This window comes from Zonotrichia leucophrys, chromosome 2 (assembly GCF_028769735.1).
Source record: "Zonotrichia leucophrys gambelii isolate GWCS_2022_RI chromosome 2, RI_Zleu_2.0, whole genome shotgun sequence".
NCBI classification, from domain to species: domain Eukaryota; kingdom Metazoa; phylum Chordata; class Aves; order Passeriformes; family Passerellidae; genus Zonotrichia; species Zonotrichia leucophrys.
The window spans coordinates 101278190-101293851 of record NC_088171.1 but is presented as its reverse complement, the minus strand read 5'-3'; the positions used below and the strand labels follow the sequence as shown (position 1 = coordinate 101293851).

Below are 15662 nucleotides of genomic sequence, written 5' to 3'. Positions count from 1 at the left end.
GTTTTTGCTTTTGCACATGTAGCTGAGTATGCCAATTCAGAAAATGTCCAGCTGGTGAAGGATACTCAGTGCTCTCCTGGGAGCCTGCAAAAATAAGTCAGGAAGCAGGAAAGATATTCATGTCTAAGAGTGGCAACTATGAGAAAATGATGTAAGAGCTTGCACACAACACAGCAGCCCAGTGGATTCTCGGAAGTAACAGTGCCTAACTAGCAGGGGCCCCTGCCTAAATTCATTTTTAGACTTTTTAACTAGTAAATGTCTAGGAGCCACCTTCCCCAGGACAGACCTGCAGGCTTGTGGTGCCCCTTAGCTCCAGTGTGCCTGCTGGCCCTTCCCCTCACCTGGTCTGATGTGTCTTTTGGGAGCAGCACTCCCAGGGATGGTCCTGAGCTGAGCTGAGTCCAGGCATTGTAAGGACTGATATCCACAGTTATATACCTGAGGTTCACCATCACACTTTCTCATAATATTTTAAGCTTTCACCTATGGTGCTGTAAAACTTTACCCAGAAATTTCTGCCTCAAGCCTGTAACTATTCCTTTTCTTCTTCAAAGAGACGCTTTGTCTTTATTCCAACACTTCTGGAGAATAAGAATACATGATATCCTAAAATAAGTTATTTATTATGGCCAGTTACTCTGGCTGCAAAAAATACAAAATTTATTTCTGGCCTGAAACTGCCTAGATTCACCATTTAACTGTTGGCTCCTATTATCAATTCTACTAGATGAGATACCTTAAAAAATGGAAGCACTTTGTATCTTTGTCAGTTCTTTCAGGCTGCAGTCAAGTCACCCTTCATCTTTTTGGCATGGTAAGTAGGGAAGTATTTAACTTATAAAGCTCAAGGTCTCTCTCTGGAGTACAGGCTTCTCAGACCTCAAGTACTTTTTGTAACTCTACTCTGAACACCTCCCACTTCTTGTTTTGTGTTGGAGCTCCACAGGCAACATGCCCATCACCATTCAGAAGAAACTGCCTCCTGCCCCTGCTGCACAATCATTCTGCTTCCCATTGAACATGGATGATGTTCTCCTATGTAGAGTGGCATCAGGCTTTTTGAATTTCTTTATTTGAGTTTTTTTTTAATGACATCTCTCATCCCTGGTGTCAGGCTCCATGGTAGCCCATATATTTTTTCTCTTTTTAGATGTATTACTTTCCATTTGGCTACATGGAAGGCTGTTTAGCACTCTTGCTTAAGGAAAGAACCTGCCTTACTAAAACAGCCACACCTCCAATCTCACCATTCAATATCAAACTTTTTTGTACTGTTGTTTTATACTTCATATACTGACAACTCATATGTTAAGTTGTAACCTTTATATGTAATCACTCCATTCAAACATGTGAGTTGGCAGGTAAACGCTAATCTACAATTCCATGATTTAATTTTGAATTTAGTTACAACCTATAGTAATTTTGTACACTTCTTTTCTGGGTGTAGCTGATTTTGTGGTATTAAATCAAATGCCTTATAAAAAGGTAGGCTATATAACATTAAAACAACTACTCTTACCAACTAAATAAAAAAACCCAAAAGGAAGTCTGCTTATCGCTCTTTTTACACACAACATGGTCAAACAAACATTTTTTTTTAAAGGCTATGTGAATACAGTTCCTTTTTACACTTAGAAGGGATGAAAGCAAACCTGTGAATTCACTTTAATGTAAATATATACACGTGTGTATATATATATATATATATACACACATGTATAACGTATGTATTTACATTACACACACACAATATATATCTAGTCATCTATAATATGACTCCCATTCACCATTTGGTTATAACAGCAACTGTGAAAATCATAAATGGCATGGCAGGGCCACACAGTGTCAGCACAAAAAGAAATTAAGCAACTCAGCATATTCCAATACTTGCCAAAGAATTAATTTAATAAAATCAGCAGCAATTTCTTTTCCCTTAAAAATTTCCATTGTTACTCCCGCAGGTGCCAAAGTGCTGAAAACTCATTTGTTAAATGCAGAATCTAATGGGCTCCTGAGGAAATTTTTCAAACACACCAACCTGCTGAACCAAGTAAAATTGTAACAACAACTTTTCCAGTGGTGATTATCATATTGCCAATAAACTCCCTCAGTTTGGATGCTAGGAATGCAATTCTACGCAGCAGTTTTAATTTCATGGTCTCCTCAAATTCTGCTTCTCCACAGTCATCGTCATCCAGATCTTCTTCATACATCAAAGCATCATCTGGCTCTAATTTTTCTCTTACAGCCTAAAGGAGAAGGAAGGAAAGAAAAAAAATAGAATGCAAAAACACAGAGAGAGAGACAAAGAAATCTGAAATTAAAACCCACGCATGTATTTTTTAACAATGAAGTCTTCTTACAGTCTTTGACTATGCCAAGTACGGAGACATAAGAAAGACATACTGAAGATAGAGATGTACATCGATGGCTCCCACTTCAGAGCTGTCTCAAAATAAAAGGTTATTAAAGGTGGTCTCTGGGAAAGGCTGCACAACAGGCTGCTTGCTCATTTACACATGAAATTTGGTTTGATTAGTTCAGCATTCTTAGAAAGATAAGCATCTTGCTATCTAATATCTTTTAAACTCCTCTTTGCCTCAAAGGTTTCAGTTATAAGCTCCAAAAACTGTAATCCCTGGGTTGCTATTGCTCAATACCAAACCCTTTCCAAACCCATTTTCCATCAACCCTTTCTCTAAAGGCAAAACCTAGAATGGAGCAAGTAGGAGCGATCTGGAACAGGGCAACAAGGGTTGAAATGAATGGACAGATAACTCATTGATGACAAAAGGGTAGCTTGGGAGAGAAATAAGAGACTAAGCAGATGCTTGGGGAGAGAGTGAGAAATGTGGAGATCAACTCATGGTGAAAGAAAAGGTAAAAATGTGAGCAGGAGAGACATAGTGAAATCTTAATTGAACTACAACAATTTAACAGGGGTAATGAGACCAGTGACTTAGAACTACAATGGAAAACAGAAAAGAAGGAAACATGGAAAGGCCCATCATACTTGAGCAGTTTGTTAGGATTTGGCAGTGGCCTTCACCATCAAGTCTCCATCGTATCTTGGAGACCAGAAGACATATACAACTATTGAGTGATGCAGACTAAATCATCAACCCACGGTGAGAACCTGCAGGATTAGCAAGAGGCCCACACAAAGACACAATTTATGGAAAAATTAGTCATTCATGGAAATGTAGGGGCATATTAAAAAAAAAAAAAAGTAAGAGTTTTGAGCCAGGTTCTCATTTGGTGTAATATAGAATAGCTTTTTTGGCAGTAATTTAGACTTGTATTAGCTAACACTAGTTCTAGCCAAACCATATCTCTGTGTGTGAAATTTAAAGAGAGATTTAAAAGGAGAGATTATTAGTATTTTTCATCCGAATAGCGAGTTTATATGTATTGGTGACCTTCGGCAGAAAAAATTCCACACTGACAGATAAGACTGCAGTAGGAACAGATGAACTCTCAGCCTACTTAACCAAATTCTTCTGTAACATTACGTGGATTCCCAGAAGAACAAAATTCCCTGTAGATGGCTTCACTCCTTCATTTCACCTCTAAGATTGTTGCCAGCATTCTCCTCTTAATTCAGAGCATTAACACTGTTGTGAATGTTCAGGAAAACAAACAAGCAAACAAACAAACCAACCTCTAAACAAACCTGCTTGTTTTAAAGAATCTATTTCACAGACAACGAAATATGTAATAAATATAGAGGGCTGATCTGGGAAACCTACATTTCCATTTCAAGCCATGCAGCACAAAGAGGCTTTCTGTGTGTTCATCACTGCTGCTCATATCTGAGCTCCTATCCCAAGGATAGGAAACATTAAATATTCAGAAAGAATGCTGATAGTAGGTACAGCAATACTTTCTGCCCTAACTTCCACCAGAGTTGTTTCAGTGAGGAAGTTAAACAAAGGGCAAATGCTACATATCTTTTTGATTGTGTCATAAATACTAGATTAACATGTTCTTCATCTAGTCCTTTTGGGTCCAATCCTGCTTCTCGTGCTCTGTGCCTTGAGCTTAATATAACCAGTGAACAGTGAAACCTTCAATAGCATCCATATCCCAAAGAAAGAGAATGAGTGAGACTGATGGACATTTAAAGGTTTTGAAGTGGCACACATCCTAAACATAGATCTGTGTGAAGGAGACCTTTGTTTCTTCAGCTTGTGCCTTCAGCTTGCTGAAGACGATACACATTAAGACATACATTCACTTTAAAAATATATAGGAATCCAAATAAATAAATTATTTCATGGAAGGCCATCCGTATTCATCAGTCTTTGAACATTATGTTAAACATAATGACAGGATTCATATATTTATTACAGCTTAAAATTGCTGATTGCTATGAATTATACATAGGCAGGAACAGGAAATAAAAGCCTGAAGAGTCGCAAAAGACAATAATAAAACATTCTGCAAACAAGCAGAAAATGCTTTTGTGGGGAATATGAAAATAATCAAAATATTTTAAAGTATAAATTGGAGGAAAACACAAAATACCTTCAAATAATAAAATAAAAAGGAGGACACAGAAGTAAGGAAACCAGAAAAAACATCCCAATTAAATGTGGAACTTGATATACTTTTCTGTCTCTCATCCCTACCTGCATACCTAATGTCAGGTGCCAAATGCCCAAATTCACACCTCAAAATCGCCTCAAAAGAGATCTTTGGATTTTATGTCATATCTAGGAGCATAATTTTTTAGCTTTACCAGGCCATTTAATCTTGCTTCATTAATCTAAAGAACATTTAGGCTACATTTTTCCGTGAGAGTTAAGCACATGTCCTGACATGTATGACACAGCATACCCAGGGAGAAGCACTAGGGAAGACGATATTTCAATGGACCAGGATATGACTGAAGCTGAGGAGATGGTGGTCTGAAGTTTCCATGGATTCAGGCTTCTACACTTTAAGCATAGCTAAAAGCTTCAGTGTCCATGAGTTACCAAAGAAGTTAATGTTCCTTGGTTTTTAGCTTTTATTTAGATATGAAAACACAAATTCCAAGTTCAGCAAGAAAATTAAGATGTCACAAAGATTTGCAGGAAATGCAGAACAACCTACTTCTGGTGTTCCTGAGGTCATCAGATGTTGGAAAGAAAACTTCAGCGTTCTGAACCTCAGGAAATACCAAACTGATTTCCCAAGTTTTCCCTCTAAAACTGCAAAAGTCTGCTGGGAGTTGGAGTTCTTCAACTGCTCTCCTCAGTTTAAGACAAGCTGACAAATGGGATGATTAACAACAACCATCACATGGAGTCCCAGAAGCTTTCTCAGAACAGATACATGCTGGTTTGCAGCTTTTCAGGCCAGCCAGATTATCAATGATATGGCTGTGCAAGAATTGCCTCGTTTCATGACACAGTTGATGGCTATAACAGCAAAAACAATGACAGTTAAACAGCTCTAGGTTTGATTTTACTCTCTTTTTAAAAAAAAAACCAAACATATCTGCTTTTAATTCAGTATCCAGGATGAAAGGCCGTGTTCCTTTGATGAAGTAGATGGAAGGCCATGTTCCAGTGCATGTCAAAAAGACAAACTTTGGATTCCCTACTCTTGTATTCTCTGCCCTCTAACTGGATCATCTGGGCTGGCTTTCCATTTTCTCACATTGAGCACTTCCAATTGCAGAAGGCAAGCAAACAGTGAACAGTTTTCACATCCAACATGGTGATAATGTGCTTGTTGTTTTAACACTTTCTGATGATTAAAAAGCCATACAAGTGTGTGCTCATCACAGAACACCATTACTTCAGTCAGACTGCTTTGCAAAGCTCTTTTTTACTATGTGGATTAGTCTAAAGCTACAAACCCATGCTACATAGGCTACAGTTAGAAAAATACTTTTACTTCCATAATAAATTACCTATTATGCAATTACAGGATCCCTGTGGATGCTGATTAAATCAAATAAACTTCTCCATTCAAGGAGTATAGAGCATTTGTGAAGCCATAAACATGTGTTTCCATGACCCTTGCTCTGTAGAGCAGGGCCTCAGGACTTTTTATAAACAAACTAAATACAGTTTAGGTTTTTTAGCAATCATGTGGAAGTCCCTGGAGTATTTATTGTACAACACTTTTTTAAACTGCCAAACTGAGATAAAGAACAGGCAAGGAAACAGTACAGCTCCTGTGGCAGCTATGGCAGCTGCTCTTGTGGCCAGGCCAGAATGTCCATTAGCTACTTTGGGGGCTGCTTTTTCAACATCCAATTTTTAAATGTTTCATCTGGTACAGTATAAACACTACTGCACAGAGATATCCTCTAGTCCCAGAGATGTATTTACTAACAGGAAGCCTTAACTCTAACCTAAACCCCATTTTTGCTTCAGAGCACTCCTTGCTTTGTACCTACTTTTAATAGCATTGTATCTGTAAACACAAATTTGGTCATTTATTGACTTTTCAATTCTAGAGGGGACACAAATGAAACCCTTAAAAAACTCAAATACTGACAGCAAGAAAATTTAATTAGCCAGAATTATTACACCTAAGGGGATGCAAGCCTCCTAACTCCCATCCTGCTAAATACATTGCAATAATTATTGGGACCTCTCAAGCATGCACTGCTAAGCTCACAAGAGTAAGTTCCTGTGGGTGTTCAGGTGCTTCTTCATTGTACTTGTCTCATAAATGCTGTACAAATAGCCTCTTTTCAGTATTTTGACACTCCCAGCCAGTATCAGGAAACAGAGAAAAGAGGGAATGTTACACTTTTCTAGCTGTAGCATTCCAGACCTCAGCACAGACTTCTAACCCCTGCTGCTGATAGCCACACCAGATTCTCTCAACGGGGCTGGATTGTCTTCATGCTGTCTCATAGTTTGTGTGCCCTGGGACTCACAGTCACACCATCCTGCTGACATTGCCACTGTTAAAGTGTGATTCTCTCAAGATATCACCACCTACAACTACTTCTTTGCCCCTAATCAGAGATTTTTATTCCATACCTGTGAAAGAGTAAGACAGATATGATTTGTTACACATCTAAGTCTATTAAAACCACTAGGTCCAGGTTTCTGAACTTCCCATTTCAAAAAAACCCTGTAATGAACAGCTTGGTTTAGGAATTATCTGAGAAAAGATATTAGATTCAATTTTACCAGCAGAACAATAGAAATAGGCTCTCTCCTCTCACACTTAGTTCAATTGTCTCCATAGTCACTTAGCTACTGTATTCAACCTATCATAACATGACTGAATTCCTACCAATAAGTTTGCTCTAAAAGTCCTCTTTCCCCCTAAAAAAAGATCTTCAACACTTATCTTCAAATATAAGATAGCTGCAGCAATAGGAAGAATTAATTACTTACGTGCTTTTAGAAGCATCACATATGTAAGTGAATAAGAAAAAATAATCAAACTAACACAATATTCCTTAGACAGACCCAGCTGTGAACAAAAAAACTGGAAAAGAAACTAAACTGCTACTTTTTTTACCATCAAAGGAACTGCAAGCCCTTAATGTGATATAAATGACGGTAGTTTCAACCTGCGGTCAATACTAAACCATGTTAACACAATCATTTACTGAATTTTCAATTTTGCGAGAAAGCATAGATCTCCACTGTTCTGAAAGCATCAGCATGTGAGAAGCGGATGTCCTTGCTTTTCCTGCCACAGAATGGATTCAAACATTTCCACATAAATTATTCCCACATGCCACTGAACTTGATTCCTACAGAGATGGGGCTGCTTAGCAAGAGTATCTTCCTTAAGGTCATCTTAACATAGGTTAAGGTCATCTAAACATGGGCTGGGCATGGAGGGGAGGCTGTGGGCTGCAAGCTGGGATAGAAAAAGGAAACTGTAACCTCAGGGGAAGGCCCTGCTAAATGAGCTGAACTAATCAAGTGTGGGACATTTTGGAAGGTGTGACATTAATGAGATAGATGCATGTTGGAATTGAAAGACTTTATTTTAATAATTTATATTACTCAGCTGAATCACTGAAAAGAAAATAATAAATTAACTTTAAGTCACAGAGACCTTACTGAAAAAGTTTATCACTGGTACATCTTAAGAGTGCTAAAGCTTGGGTTCAAGGCCCAAACAGAAAGACAGATGTAGATCAGAAATAACTTTCAGACTTTCAGTGTGTTTGCAGTAATAAATGCCATACATACACCTCCACAGTAAAATCTACTGTGGGAAAGAGTAACTCACTGCAAAAAAAAAAAAAGAGGATCAGCTATTTACTGGAAGCACATAAGGACAGAAGCATTTAGCGAGTCAAAGGAAATTCAAAATAAATTAATAAAGACAAGCACTGTTCAGAATCAGGACAACAGGAAGGCAACTCATTAAATCCTGTATACAATAGATATTGTACTGAGAGAACCAGAGATTATTTCACATCCCAAAGTACCCACTGCACCTGAGCAAACACTGAGTGATTTCAGCACACAACTCACTGGGCCAATATTGAAATACAGTTTCACATCTCAACTTCTGAAGGTTGTCAGGCACAGAAGCCAAATGCAAAAGAGAGGAAAACTCACAGGCAGAGTTTAGTGGTTTGGCCTGAGACAATTAAACACTTCTTTTTTAGTGAAAAGGAAATGGGAATAGTTGGGTTATGACTACAAGGCACAATGCAGTTAACTGAGCTAGAGCAGGTATGCACAGCACCTACATGGAGTAATTCCTGGCCCAAGAAATACACCTACTGTACCAGTATGCATCTTGCTAAGAAGAAGAATAAATACCCAACCATGGTGCTGTGGTTGTTTGCAAACCAGAGTGACTTGGATACTTCTCCAGTACCACCCTGAAGAACCTCAGACTACTGGGATGAATAGGAGAATGTGATGTCTAATCTTCAAAAGGATCCAAAGTCACTTGCCCCCTGTCTTGCAGAGCAACCTTTAGAGAAAGATGTGAGTTTTTTCTCCCAATCAGAGGAATTAATTCTAGAGAAGGAAACATTATACTGAAGTAAAAGAGCAGAAATAAAAAGGTTATCATGCAGCTATATATGTGCAATATAAATCAGATGTTTTCTAACCAGAAAAGCAAAATTAAAGAACAGGGTCATTTCTGAAACAATGAGATGAAGGGAAACTGCCCTGTTTTCAAGATGGTGCTTTCTACCTTCCAGAGGGAATTAATTGTGTGATATATCTGCCTGCAGTAACAGCAGACTGAATTCCGTGAGTCAAGAGATTCCTTCTCCTGCTGTGTTATTCATCACTTAGGCTCATCACTTAGGCTGTCCAAATGCAGTAGTATTCCAGGATTTTAATCTCTTTGTTAATAAATCTGTATCTCAAAAATTGGAAGGGAGAGCTGTGAGTAACTGTGAGTGAAGAGCTGCCACAAGAAGAATTGCATCCTGTCGTGTTTCTGCCCAGAACAGGACAGGTGCACACCGAAGTTTCCAGTCCAGCAGGCTGACAGCCTTCAGTAACACACTGCACTATGTAACATCATGTAGCTGCAGCCTGCTGTAGTGTAATTACATATTTGTGTTAAGACTTATCCAAAGACATGTGCATCAAACCAAGGAGCTAATGTAACTTGTAAACTTTTGACCCTTGTTAAGATGAGATGCATTAGAATTGTTACTGAGGGAGGCAGCTGTGTAAGGTCTGGCAAACTTCACCACTACAAACATCACAAGCAAAGAGATAAGGGAACCTCATCTACTCTTAAAACAGCAGGAAAAATAAAAAGTTTAAGATCCTGTTTATACCATGTTCAAAGCATACAAAGACCAAGTGGGTATGACCAGTTCTCCAGAGGTCAGAATCAGAGAAACATTAATAACCAATTTAAAAGAGTAAGCTAGTGCTGTGCTTGATATGGGCAACAAGAAGATAAAAGATGAAAAATAATAGAGGTATCATCAGGAAGCTCAAAGAAGTCAAAACATTCTGACCCTCTCTAAGAAGTTCTTTTTCCATAATATTTCCCACAATAGCAATAATTTTCTATCTTAGAAGAGAAGCAAATATTGAAAGAGGAGTTGCATATTGAAAGAAGATGTTTAGAGAAATCAGGGCCAAAACATCCCATATCAATGACCACTAGCCAAGTCAGGTGAATGTTTGATACCGGTAAAATCTAATTACATTAAGGCACAAACACAAAGCAATAAATCATCTAAGGAGAAATATATCCATCACAGGCTTCAAGAAAAATGGGGTGGTCCTGTAGACAGGGTCATGGGCACCACTGTAAACTGCTTAAGGCAGGTTACATCTGAGGGCAAGAAAAATGCAACTGCAAAGACTGGGACATCAGACCTTTCTCAGGGCTGTTACCTTCACTCATGCAGGACATTCAGGTAGGTGATATGCTGGGAGAATTGCTTAATCCTAAAATCTCTGAACCTAATAATGAATGTCATAATATTATCATTTAAATCAACAGTAAGACCTTGCCTGAAATGCTGAGGAACTGATAATCCCTGCATCTCAAAAGAATATTGCAGAACTATAGTTTGTTCAGAAAAAAAAAGTAATTAAAATGACAGGAGAAATTTTAAAAAAACCCAGAGATTGCTTAGCCTTTAAAGGTCAAATATAGAAGATTGTAAATACATTTGATTTCCCTTACACCATCTCACTCTAATTTATTACATGTAATACAAGGGATCTTCCATAAAATTAAATAGTGTTAAACTCAAAATAAAATCAAAGAGCACTTATTAAATTGTGAAAGCCCTTGCTTCATGATACCACTGAAGCCCAGAAATTAATGAGATTTTATAAGAGTCTGGGTAATTATATGTTTAACAAGATTATTCAGAGTAGCTATAATTATAAACAACCTTTTTTGGAAGGGATTTGAAACCACATGCTTTAGGATTAAAGTCATTCTCACACGAGGAAAGACCAGGATAAACTGTAATATTGCAGAAAGATATTTTCTTATTTGCTGTTGTCCTTATCCAGCAGGTACCAGCTACTTTCATGCTGTTGTCCTTATCCAGCAGGTACCAGCTACTTTCAGGATAAGGATACTGGTCTAAAAGTATAATTCCTATGCTAGAAAGTCCTTGGACAAGGCATGGGACATGGGCAGTTCTCAGAGCCTGTCAGTTCTGTCCTGTCTGGAATGTACTGCAGTTACACTTGGGGACCTGGAGCAAGTGAGAGCTCTCAATGCACTACATTTTCAATGCATGTGGAAGACAAATAGCCTGTCACTGTTTAGATGGACAAAGCTGGGGAACATTTTTAGTGCTTCTGTGTGCCCAGGGACATAGGAGCTGACACACAGATGAAGTAATAGACTTGAGGACACAAACCAAGTTCGTGGCAAAGTGAGAACCATGATGGTCCTCCTGATTCCAGCCCAGTATTTTGACTCCAGGCCAAATGACTCTCCTCACATCCTTCTCAAATTTTAGTTCATTAAAAAAAATACTCTACTTACTTTTTTTTTCTTTTTTTATTCTCTTTTGAGATCCCAAACAAATCTCTGACTGCTGCAGAAAAGAGGGTGGGTGGTAGCTCTGGGACCAATCTTGCTTATGAGACAAAGTCAGGACCTAATGGTCCTGTTTGCTTTCTAGGACATCATGCATGAGAAACGAGCTTCAATGGGCAAGACAGCAAGTGCTTTACAAGCAAGCTGCATTGAAGACTACAACAGGGTTTTTTCAACTATCAACACGTCTTTTAAAGTTTAAGTTGTGCAATTGCAGAAGGGTTTTCCTTCCTGCCACTGTCACTTGAAACATCAAGCAATTCATCCACAGTCTCAAGAAAAGGCTCCTTCCTTTCTCATACCTATCAGACTGTATATACTGTATTTGCATTTTGGCACATAAACCGCCATCTGCTCCAAATCAAAAATGTCGTGCCTTCAGCTGCAGCTGGGAGTTAACTGTTGTTTCTTATTTTCTTCCACCTTTCACACCTTGTGCCTGGCATTGTGCTTTTCAGCATTTGCAACCCCGGCCTGTCTCCAACTGAATTCACCTGCTTTAAATTTTCTGGGCCCTAATAAAAAGGGCTTGCAGACACGTTTGCTCCAAGTGTGCAACCATTTAGGGGTGGTAATGAGTTGGACTGCAGCCTGGTATCTGGCAGACCTTCCCACTCCATGACTCACTGTTAATTAAAACCACACTCTGCTTATTCCTGGGATAGCGTTACTTACAAATAATTGAGAGTCTCACTGCCTTAGAGCCTCCTCCCTCAGTTCTATTATGTAGAATAAACTTTTCTGATGGAGATCTGTTTCCCTTAAAGTTGGATGCAGTGTAATGGAGAAAGACATCCATTTTTCAACAAATCCTTGTTGTTCTTTATTTGGATTCTGATACTTTTTCTTGTTTTGAATTGCATCTCAATCCAAAAGCAATCTGATCCATCATGGCTGGTTTCTCAAGGCTACTGCCATGCCAAAATACAGCTGCTCAACTGGAGGCATTTTTACAACATGCCCATATATCAACAGAAATGTGATGGGCTCACACAGTCCTTTGAAAAGGTTAATTATAGCAGTATTAAACTAATTATTTAACAGGCTTTCCTCTACAAAAATGATGGAAGGAGCAAATAGATTAACCTTTCTTTTTTAATTAAGCCTACTTTGATAGCATTTCACTCTCCTACAAAGCAAAGAGGCCTGGGAGTCATTCAATGTAAATAATTTAATGCAAGAAGGTAAAGCTGCAAGACACTTCTTTGGCTTGGAAGTACTTGATTTATAGAACCATCTGTGGCTAGGCATCTATCAACCTCAAAAGTTACCTCTCTAAAGGCTCTGCTAAGGCTATTTAAATCAGCTGATGGAATCTTAAAAAAATCTCCTACCACAAATTTCTGAGGGCTGGTGGCAGGAATTCTCAGCAGCAGCTCTTCAACTCTAGAATTACCTACAGGACTGGTCTAACAAACCCAGAACTATTTCCCTTGGAGGCACAATACCAAGTTCAGCATTCCTTCTGAAGTGTCTTTTTGTAGTACAATTGCTGCTGCAACTCAGTTTGTGTTTTCTAATTCAGTGGAGTTACAGCCTCAGTAATGAGCTGCACCAACACAGAACTACAGGCATCAGTCAGCTCAGGCAGAATTCAAAGAACTGATCACTTACTAAGTCTTCCCTTTTCCAGTGTACTCTACCAAGAAAGAATTGAAAATTATGTGAAACCTACACAGTTTGGACTCATTTTAGACTATGCCAACATTCTCCCAAATTCAGACATTCAGTGGCCTGATCTCCATATGCATTAGGTTCCTTTCAGTCAGTCCTGCCAAATACATATTCCTTGCAGATTCAGCTGCTTCTGCCTCCTCTTCCTAACTAGCAGAAATGATTCCAGGATGTTATGTGCAGACACCTAGAAAGAGAAAACTGAAGTTTGGAAAAAAATTTTAATAGGTATTTGATCTTCCAATCTCCATTTAACTCAATCTTAAAAAAGCTACCAGATTACTCTGATGCAAATTCATCATTTTGGCTGTGAAGGGCAGAATTCCTTAAAGTATTTGGGATCCCCTCACATAACAGAAAATGTTATCTCCTTTTTTAAAAAAATGCCTGTGATAGAGCTTTGGTGTTGCTAAATCTAAACACAGCTGCTGTGTTCACTAAATATTCTGCCATATATGCAGTTTACAGAACATAAATAATATTCACAGGGTTTTGATGTGAAGAAAAAAACCATATTTACACATATTTCTATTTGCCCAGTATTCATGTTTCTTCTCTCCCTCCTTCTTCCCTTAAGGAATACTCTTGCCTTGGTATTGGAAGTAGCCAGTCCAGGACCAGCCTGATATAAAGCTACACTCTGTGCTATGCAGTTAGGGTTTGTTAGCTCAGTTTTTCTCTTGCACTGGAGGGAAATGGCTATTGAGCCAGCACCCATCCTCCCCAGGACACTGACCTCTCTTTGACCCAGACCCCAGTCTCAGGCTCACCTCTGAACCAAAGAAACAGTGACTATCTAAACATCATCATCTGGTTTCAGAGGAACCAAACTATGTCCATCTTTGAGTTCCTGCCATCAGATTACTCCTGTTTTGTGCTTGTGAATAGTTTCTCTTCAGAAGATCAAGAGCACCAAAGAAGTCTGTTGGAGCTTGCTTTGGTAAAATAGAACTTGTTTAAGAGGAGAGCTGAACACAAACCATGCTAATAAGCCACACTTCTTTCTTTTTCTGGGTATAGCCCAAGGTTCTAGCCTGCTGCAAAATCCATTTTGCACAGCTTCAGTGATAAAGCAGATTTAAAGCTGATAAAACCATGTTCCAGGAGACACAAAGCTTTGCAAAGGCACATCAAACCAAACCCTTCATATCCTCCAATGTGCTGTTAAAAAGCTGCAACCTTCAGGCAATCCACAGCTGCCAGGAGAGCCCATAAGAATTCCAACTGCAACTGAGTATAAAGCACAGCCCTGATATTGATCTCTCATGTGCTAGAAACTTGACCAGCTTCTGGCACTGCCACAATCCAGACAACCTGGCAACATGCAGGGAGGCCTCTTTTTACTCTATATAGTGGCACCAAAATGGGCAACTGATCCCCCTAAATATTTCACTCACTTCAAAGTTCAGTTTCTATTTGAAATGAGCAAGTTGAAATTGTCTCCCCTAAAAATGGTGCTTTGAGAGTAAAGAAAAAACATTCCACCCATATGTAAAAGAAGACAGAAAATGAGCCCCAAGCCATGCTAGACAGTCTGATAAAAAACATGTTAAGATTAGTAGTAGGAATTTCTCTGCACCCTGGCCCAAATTCCCACTGTGGCTTTTTATATTACAAAATTGTTTTCCTCTTTCTGTGGATTTTTCTGCATTCAGTATCTCTGCTACTCTTCTCCCCACTAGTAAAAGACATAGAAAACACATCAACACTTCCAGCTAAGCCAAATCATTCTCAATCTCACTCAGTATAACCAAAGTTTTAGATAACTCCTTCCACGAACTTAACAAACAGTCCCTCTTCTATTCTTTAAGAGTAATTTCTGATAATCACTCAGATGCTGCTGTTGTACTTGGATAAGAAATTTGGAAATAGGAATGCTATCTAAGAAACTGACAACTGTATGTAGCAGAACAACCTTGTCAGATTTAACCAGCAGCTCTGGTGAAGAACAACTTGTGATGGACTGTCATGATTGTTTTTTTACTCAACATTATTTGAAAAATCCTGTAGCATATCTACTGCTTTTCATATTCTGCTTTGTTTTCTCAACATAATAACTTTAGATTTTTCCACTTTAAAACCAATCATTTCATTTCCGGAAAGAAAGTTTACTACTTAACATAGCCAGCACTCATGAAACCACTTCAGAACACAGGAACAAAGCTCACTAAAAGCCATACAGATAGAAATGTGTATTTGATACCATGTCCTCATTTTCAAACTGCATGTTGCACTGTGCTGCGTCCTCGGTTACTGGCTTCTGGAACACGTTTCGGCAGATGAGCCATATTGTCAGGCTAGCAATGAACATCCCAATATCTGGTACAAATAGTCTGATCACGTTCCCAGCATCTGCTCCTTTCACACTGTATACGGGACGAAAAAAATAACAAAAAAAGAGAAACATTTGTTATTTTTAATGGCATTTTCAACTGGAACAGAAAGTAAGCTCAAGGCAAGGAAAAAACCCCAAACCATCAGTAATAACAAATCTTTGCAGTATGGGAAAT

General features: G+C 38.6%; 1 protein-coding gene across 6 annotated transcripts in view; it reads right to left on the bottom strand.

The window, feature by feature from the left end:
• Positions 1 to 15662, bottom strand: part of PIEZO2 (piezo type mechanosensitive ion channel component 2) — a 287609-nt gene that overhangs the window by 116754 nt on the left and 155193 nt on the right. For all 6 annotated transcript variants that reach the window (XM_064705839.1, XM_064705833.1, XM_064705836.1 and 3 more), the window contains exons 5-6: positions 15356 to 15518; positions 2042 to 2252 (exon numbers count right to left, since the gene is read on the bottom strand). In XM_064705839.1, coding sequence (XP_064561909.1) covers positions 2042 to 2252; positions 15356 to 15518 — 374 coding nt within the window. The remainder of the gene's footprint in view (positions 1 to 2041; positions 2253 to 15355; positions 15519 to 15662) is intronic.